The sequence below is a fragment of the Schistocerca gregaria genome, chromosome 9, assembly GCF_023897955.1.
Source record: "Schistocerca gregaria isolate iqSchGreg1 chromosome 9, iqSchGreg1.2, whole genome shotgun sequence".
In the NCBI taxonomy this organism is placed as follows: domain Eukaryota; kingdom Metazoa; phylum Arthropoda; class Insecta; order Orthoptera; family Acrididae; genus Schistocerca; species Schistocerca gregaria.
Genome location: NC_064928.1, coordinates 161,084,600 through 161,093,481, shown reverse-complemented (window position 1 = coordinate 161,093,481; position 8,882 = coordinate 161,084,600). Strand labels below are relative to the sequence as shown.

The 8,882-nt window shown below is 43.9% G+C and overlaps 1 protein-coding gene across 1 annotated transcript in view; it reads left to right on the top strand.

Annotated features, from left to right (window-relative positions):
* The first annotated feature begins 3,019 nt into the window (after positions 1-3,019).
* The window catches only part of LOC126291948 (gamma-interferon-inducible lysosomal thiol reductase-like), a 42,343-nt gene continuing 36,480 nt past the window's right edge, over positions 3,020-8,882 (top strand). The window contains exon 1 of the mRNA XM_049985697.1: positions 3,020-3,289. Within this exon, the coding sequence (XP_049841654.1) occupies positions 3,230-3,289 (60 nt within the window). The 5' untranslated portion in view covers positions 3,020-3,229. The remainder of the gene's footprint in view (positions 3,290-8,882) is intronic.

The window sequence follows — 8,882 nt, the reverse complement described above, 5'->3', positions numbered from 1 at the left end:
GACAAACAAGACGTGCTTTCATAGTCAGATACAAATATCTTTAAAGAAAAAATGGTACTAGCAGTCAGTCTTTTGCCGACCACCTTCTGATTACAGGTCACTCGCCTAAGCTGTTCACGATATCAACATTCTGCACACTGAGAAGAAGACTTTGGTGTCTATAAAATTCTTTGCGACACCTGCTCTTCTTACTACGTAGGACAAACAAGACGTGCTTTCATAGTCAGATACAAATATCTTTAAAGAAAAAATGGTACTAGCAGTCAGTCTTTTGCCGACCACCTTCTGATTACAGGTCACTCGCCTAAGCTGTTCACGATATCAACATTCTGCACACTGAGAAGAAAGGCGTAGATTAAATGTTCTCGAAAATTAGAAAGTTTTTAAACATCTTTCTCGAAATGGCTTCCTTCTTAATGAGCAGCTACAGCTACGTAATAGAAGCTTCTTCAACGGTATAAAGCCGTTGCTTGATATTTGATTTCGTGTCCCTTCGTGCAATTACCGAAATATTTTGTCTTAGTCGATTTATAATTTCTTGTTCATTAAATGGTTTACGTTATCTTCATTCTATATTACATCGTTATTTCTAATCGCTGAGTTGTTCAGCTCCCTTTGTAATTCTTTAATGGCGTTTTCAGCCTTTAAACTGTACTTCTAAGCTCTTATGTAGACAAATTGTTACCATGTCTGCTGCTGACAGATAAAATATTGCCTCTTACTTCATATATTAAATAACGTTCATCTCAATATTCGCCTGTCTATGTTTCGAATGTTAAGAAGCCTGTTTGTATTTGCGACTACTAGATGGCACTTTTGGCGTAAGTTCACCTGGCGGGCGCCTAACAAGGGAACCTCCTCATCGCACCCCCCTCAGATTTAGTTATAAGTTGGCACAGTGGATAGGCTTTGAAAAACTGAACACAGATCAATCGAGAAAACAGGAAGAAGTTATGTGGAACTATGAAAAAAATAATCAAAATATACAAACTGAGTAGTCCATGCGAAAGATAAGCAACATTAAGGAGACTCTAGGCTTAGTAGCGTCGTGGTCCCGTAGTTAGCGTGACCAGCTGCGAAACGAAAAGTTCTCCGTTCAAGTCTGCCCTCGAGTGAAAAGTTTAATTTTTTATTTTCAGACAATTATCAAAGTTCAAACACTCACACATAATCAACTTCGCTCTCCAAAATTCCAGGACATGCTCAGATTTGCTTGGACTTCCAGGATTTGACAAACTAAACACGGAATTATTTGAAAACGTTAAAAACATGTTTTGACAGAGCACAGGGGAAAACTGTGAGACTGTGTAACTGTTTATGTGACAAACTGTTATGTTTTCATCACTTCTTGGGAGTGATTATGACATTCACAAGAAAATCTAAATCGGGCAAGGCAGAAGAATCTTTTTACCCATTCGCGAATTGTACAGTTAGGTTCTTAAAATGGCTCTGAGCACTATGGGACTTGACATCTATGGTCATCAGTCCCCTAGAACTTAGAACTACTTAAACCTATCCAACCTAAGGACATCACACACATCCATGCCCGAGGCAGGATTCGAACCTGCGACCGTAGCAGTACCGCGGCTCCGGACTGAGCGCCTAGAACCGCTAGACCACCGCGGCCGGCATAGGTTAGGTGGGTCGACAACATATTCCTGTCATGTGACTCACATGGCGTCACCAGTATCGTATAGAATATATCAGACGTGTTTTCCTGTGGAGGAAGCGGTTGACTATGACCTTGCGATCAAATGTTTTCGGTTCCCATTGGTGAGGCACGTCCTTTTGTGTACTAACCACACGGTTTTGCGGTGCGTCCGCGAAACAGACAGCAAACTTATTACAGTGAACAGAGACGTCAATGAACGAAAGGACAGATCATAACTTTGCGAAAATAAAGAAAGTAAAAAGTTTCACTCGAGGGAAGACTTGAACGAAGGACCTCTCATTCCGCAGTTGCTCACGCTAACCACGGGACCACGGCGCTCCTGCGTTCATAATAATCTTGAGGTTGCCTATCCTGCGCATGGACTAATCAGTTTGTATAATTGCTTATTTTTTCACAGTTCCACGCAACTTCTTCCTGTTTTCTCAATTGATCTGTGTTCAGTTTCTCAAAGACTATCCACTGTGCAAACTTATAACTAAATCTGAGGGGGGTGCGAAGGGGAGGTTCCCTTGTAAGTATGATGCTACTGCACCACGATAGGTGTGAGTAGCCTACAGTGGTTTGCCTTCTATATTTTCCATTTTAGAATTCTGTGACTAAAGCTTTGTCGCTTAATATTTACTTTATACGTGGCATGTAAGAACTGTGTCTTTTCTTTTTATACCGCTACTCAGTAGTTAAACTTACAAAAACATTTTTCCTCTAAGATTTTGCACTCATGTTATAAGCCAATTTCAGTGTTTTATTTCTGATGAAGGCACTCTTAGAAGTGGCCGGAACCTAGGTCAAATAATTTTGCGACCGAGCGCTGTTTATTGGTTTAATTTTAAGGAGAGGGTTTTTTGGCACCGCCGGCCGGTGTGGCCGTGCGTTTCTAGGCGCTTCAGTCTGGAACCGCGCGACCGCTACGGTCGCAGGTTCGAATCCTGCCTTGGGCATGGATGTGTGTGATGTCATTAGGTTAGTTTGGTTTAAGTAGTTCTAAGTTCTAGGGGACTGATGACCTCAGATGTTAAGGCCCATAGTGCTCAGAGCCATTTGAAACTTTTTTTTTTTTTTGGCACCGTTGATTGTAAAATGTAATGATACGATGACGTCACTGAGTAATGCATTTTCCTCGTCTGGTACTGATATCTTGTTTCTTTGTTTCTCTCTGTTAAGATGTCACCCGTGGCAGAATGCAAACTTTTCTATGGAAGTGTCTTTTTATGATCGAGTGTTATTCTGTGGTTTTTGCGAGCTTCCGTTCTGGCTTGCCTAAAGGACGGTGCGGTCTCTGATCGCGTGAGTCTGCCAGTTATCCGCTCCGCAGTGGAATAAGTCTGCTGACCTCTGCAGCGGGGTGTGTTATCGCCTCGCGAGAGATTACAGGCCTTCCTGCTTGACACGGAGTCACCTCGTCGCAGCTGCGAGTCTCGGGTCACGGTCTGCACCCCCGTTACTACGCAACACCCGTCGCTGAGGTTTTGTTTACTTTCCGACGCACACCACCGGGGGCAGCGTATAAATGGACAGAGCTGCCGTTCCCTGGACTGTCGCCGCAACCACACCGCCAAGATGTTTCTGCCACGGGGTGTTCTCTCTGCGTTCGGTCTCGCCATCTTGTTTCACACACAAGTAAGTACCTCCCAATGTCTTCCTTCGTTCCTTAGCAGAAAATTTGACGATCACTCTAAAAGTGATGAGCGCTTGTTTCTCCATACAATTTTATCAAGACAATGGAAAAAATTTACAAGATACTTGATGCCTAACAAACGGGTCCTCATGGAATCGCATAATCAAATTTACTTCCTATAAAATTAGATTAGTGCCCATACATCTATTTTTTAATGCAGTATGCAGCAGATCTCAAATGAATAAATACACTACTGGCCATTAAAATTTCTACACCAAGAAGAAATGCAGATGATAAATGGGTATTCACTGGACAAAAATATTATACTAGAACTGACATGTGATTACATTTTCACACAATTTGGGTGCGTAGATCCTGAGAAATCAGCACCCAGAACAACCACCTCTGCCCGTAATAACGGCCTTGATACCCTGGGCATTGAGTCAAACACAGCTTGGATGGCGTCTACAGGTACAGCTGCCCATGCAGCTGCAACACGATACCACAGTTCATCAAGAGTAGTGACTGGCGTATTGTGACGAGCCAGTTGCTCGGCCACCGTTGACCAAACGTTTTCAGTTGGTGAGAGATCTGGAGAATGTGCTGGCCAGGGCAGCAGTCGAACATTTTCTGTATCCAGAAAGGCCGGCACAGGACCTTCAACATGAGGTCGTGCATTATCCTGTCGAAATGTAGGGTTTCGCAGGGATCGAATGAAGGGTAGAGCCGTGGGTCGTAACACATCTGAAATCTGACGAACACTGTTCAAAGGGCCGTCACTGTGAACAAGAGGTGACCGAGACGTGTAACCAATGGCACCTCATACCATCACGCCGGGTGTTACGCCAGTATGGCGATGACGAATACACGATTCCAATGTGCGTTCACTGTGATGTCGCCAAACACGGATGCGACCATCGTAAAGCTGTAAACAGAACCTGGATTCATTTAAAAAAATGACGTTTTGCCATTCGTGCACCCTGGTTAACGTTGAGTACACCACCGCAGGCGCTCCTGTCTGTGATGCGGCGTCAAGGGTAACCGTAGCCACTGTCTCCGAGCTGATAGTCGATGGTGCTGCAAACGTTGTGGAACTGTTCGTGCAGATAGCTGTTGTCTTGCAAACGTCCCCATCTGTTGACTCATGGATCGAGACGTGGCTGCACGATCCGTTACAGCCATGTGGATAAGATGCCCATCATCTCGACTGCTAGTGATACGAGGCCGTTGGGATCCAGCACGGCGTTCTGTATTACCCTGCTGAACCCACTGATTCCATATTCTGCTAACAGTCATTGGATCCCGACCAACGCGAGCACCAATATCAGGGTACGATAAACCGCAATCGCGATAGGCTGCAATCCGACCTTTATCAAAGTCGGAAACGTGATGGTACACATTTCTCCTCCTTACCCCAGGCATCACAACAACATTTCACCAGGCAACGCCGGTCAACTGGTGTTTGTGTATGAGAAATCGGTTGGAAACTTTCCTCATGTCAGCACGTTGTAGGTGTCGCCACCGGCTCCAACCTTGTGTGAATGCACTGAAAAGCTAATCATCTGCATATCACAGCATCTTCTTCCTGTCGGTTAAATTTCGCGTCTGCAGCACGTCATCTTCGTGGTGTAGCAACTTTAATGGCCAGTAGTGTAAATAAAATGAAGTAAAATGGAAGTATAGAAAAGTCAGAATTGAAGATTAAAAGATTTCCTATCACTGCTAAGTATCCAGCAACCAAAATTGGCGATTGGATTCTTGATCAGAAATAAAGAAACACGTGTTTTAGCAATTGTGGAAATTTAACTCCTATGGAGGTAAATGGAACCGTCGTGTTGCTAGGGCCTCCCATGGGATAGACAGGTTGCCTAGTGCAAGTCTTTTGAGTTGAGGCCAGTTCGGCGATTTGCGCGTCGATGGGGATTAGATGACGATGATAGAGCCAACACAACACCCAGTCCCTGAGCGGACAAAATCTCCGACCCAGGCAGAATTAGAACCCAGGCCCCTTGGTATGACAGTCCGTTGTGCAGACCACCCAGCCACGAGACGCGTTTCGGGTGGAGGTCTAACAGTGAATGAAAGCTTTCTTGAAAATAAATCATTATTAAAGAAGTACTAGAGCAATTGAAATCATTGAAAATTGGAGTTTGACTTGTAAGTTAGAACTAAAAAATAAGTGTTTCTGTCTCATACCTAATGTCACTATGGCTATGTGCAGGAATATGGTAATCTTATTAGGTGCAGACTTAAACTTGACTATAGACTGGTACAGACAAATGTAGAACTCGTACAGACTGGTACAGACTAATGCAGACTGGTACAGACCAATGCAGACTGACTAATCAGAGGTCTGTACACTCGTTATAATACCTCGCGTGTTAATGTATCACTGCGCGAGTGTGATCCGCGAGGAGAAAAGGTTCTACATTAGCAGCAATCTCAATGGCTGCGTTACATATTAATACGCAGATCGGCGGAAGCAGAATTTGGTCCGTCTCTATGGCAGCGCCATATCTCAGTGCGGGGACGGACGAGCCCTGAGCCTGTGCTGTTGTCCTTAGCGGGGCGCGCTCTAGTGGGAGAGTTGTGTACGCGCTGACTACGTGGAACTATGTACACAAGAGCTACGTTCGCAGGTTCGTATCCTGCTCAGAGCCATTTGAACTATTTTGGAGAGGTTGCTGACACACAATGTTACGGCTCTCTGTGGGGCAGTACCTCGTGTCCTGTGAATTCACATCACTGGAAAGATGAAACAACGATTTGTCGCTGATGAGGTAATGAAATGATATGAGCGTTTGTCCGGGAGGCCCCTTTTGGGTCAGGTCCAGCCGCCTTGGCGCAGGTCTTACTACATTCGACGCCACATTGGGTGACAGGAGAGCAGGATGGGGATGAAATGATGAGAGACAGAACAACACCCAGTCCCTGAGTGGAGAAAATCCCCGATCCAGCCGGGAATCGGGCCCGGACCCATAGGATGGCAATCCGTCACGCTGACCACTCAGCTATCGGAGCAAATACTGATGATGACAAACCATCATTGATGTTGCTCAAAAGCCACGTGCGGTAATCTACACGTTTCTGACTTGTCCTCCCGCAACTGCTGCAGAAGCGTCACAGGAGCTGACTTCAGATTAAGACTTCAGCATCTGCTGGCAAACGATCCTAGTTACATGCGTCAGTTGGGCCAATTTACGTGTCGACTGCTTTGGACTCTGAACAATTCTTCTGCGAGTATCTCCAATAACTTCTGGTGTGAAAACTGAAGGAATTTCTTTGTCGTTTTACATTTTGCACAGATCTGTAGGTGCACCAGTTTTTACACAGACTCTGTATTGCGCTCTTTGCTGGTGGTCCTTCATCCGGATAGCATACCATGAACATTTCGCGAGTTTCCTTAATCGAATTTGTTTTCGCACATGCTTCGACAGTTTCAATTCTTCATTCTATTGAGAAAGTCATTTTGCAGACCGCAAAGAGAAATTTCCATTGTCGTCAATGAAAAAGCTGAAATGCTGACAGAAGAATAGTAACAGTCGATTATTGCATAAAACAGTCCATTGTTGTAGCTCTTCGCTCTTTTTCAGAATTCGAAGTGCTGCATTCGCGTCTCATACTTAATGTCGCTAATGAAAAAGCTGAAACGCTGACAGAAGAATGGTATCAGTTGATTATAGCATAACACTGTCCATTGTTGTAGCTCTTTGCTCTGTTTCAGACGTCGAAATGCTGCATTGACATTCAAACGCGAGGAGGACCGCTTTTAACTGCACTGCCCTGTAAATTGGGTGGCGTGTCTTCGGTGACACACCCGGCATGTAATATCACGAAAAATATAAGCCTCTCATCAACACTCCCTTAAGCTAGGCGCAAATTGAGACGCGTATAGCGCGTGTGGCGCGACACAGCGCAGCGCGTGTTTTTGTAAAATCACAGGTTCAAATAGGACCGCGCAAATTGCGACGCGACGCGACTGGGACGCGACACGCGCCTGCGCCAGGTCGCGCGGCGTTGTGGTTGAGGCACAGTTTCCCGTGCCTCGCTAGCACCGTGGGAAATTTGAGGTGGGGAGCGGAAAAGTAGCCCGGCCATATACTCACATCGTAACGGCGCATATGAGCAGTGGTAATCTTGCCCATACGATAAATTTTGCCTTACTGTGTACTGAATTTTCTTGCCTATGGGTAGTGTTTCGTTTCTGGCCAGCTCCAGCTTTCTTCGATAGCACGTTATACTTTTCTGTTATTTATATCTGCATAGTTTTGTTTTGTTTTTCTTCTGTCAAGAAAAATGTATACTTCAGTAACTGATGAGCCGCTGGAATATCACCATATGCCTCCGCCACGTTTACAGATCGCAAGAAGGGACAGACGGTAGTGAATAAGGAAGCAATAAATATTATAAAATCATGTGATTAAGAATCAAGGCAGGTAAGTAAGGCAAGGTTATATTCTCACTGCCTAGTAAGCTAGCGTATCTGTACGGTCTGTTACAAAAATTTAGAAAGGGATAATCTTCACAGGTGTGATCCCTTTGCGCTTGTGGTAAAAAGCGTCCAAGATCTGAAGTATATGGATGTAATAATGTAATACGACACAGTGTACTACATGCATATGAACAACATATTTCCACTGCAAGCTAGAAACAGTCGAAAAGCAGTCACAAATAACAATGTTTTAATTGGTTTGTCTTGATGAGAAAAAGCATTTCAATTGTTGCATGGACATTATCAGCATTAATAAACTAATTATACAACAACAGGTTACACAAATGAAGAAAATGGTCGGTGTTATTACGAAAGTAGGAATATCCTAAAAGAGTGTTATGAAATGTGCTGCTGACAAATGCAGATCTACTTTCATGACAATGTTTTTCGAACTCCATCTCACAAGGCACACATGGCTAGCTTGTACATTCCTGTCGCGCGCATTATCCTTCGCTGCTGACAATACACTGACCATTGTGTTGTCCGACAGACCAATTGTTTATTTTTCTCAATAACAACTATTTTATTCGCGATCACGCGTCAGTATGGCAAGCCCTAGGTGAGTAAACAGTATCTGGCATGTGCCTATCATTCCGCCTGAAGGAACGCTCGTCATTATTTTAATACTGCTCAGATCAATAGAAGGAATAAAATCCTTTGGTAAATTTCCATTCCAGTCGCTCAGTGTTAAAAATACGATGGGTTACGGGGATTCCACCAAAATTCCAAGAGAATTGCCAATCGGTTTTTGTGTGAGTTGTTAACCTTTTGTCATTCTAAGAAACATCACCATTTATGAGTAAAGGCCACATTTCTCTTGGTGACTGGTTTAATTGTACTTCCTTTGTCACAATGTAATTTGCCCAACTCATCTCACAGCAGCTATTGAGACAAAATTCCGAAACGGAGGGCCTCATTAAACAAGTAATTGGCAAATCACAGAGTTCAATAGCTTACGAAAAATCTCATAGTATCGGTTTGCAGTAACATAAAAGAAGAAATTTCATGTTTATTTTCATACTGGGAAGCTCTTGTTTCGCTAGCTGTCGATAACTCCGGAGTGAAATAAATAAAAAAAGTATAAGTAGTGATATATCACCATA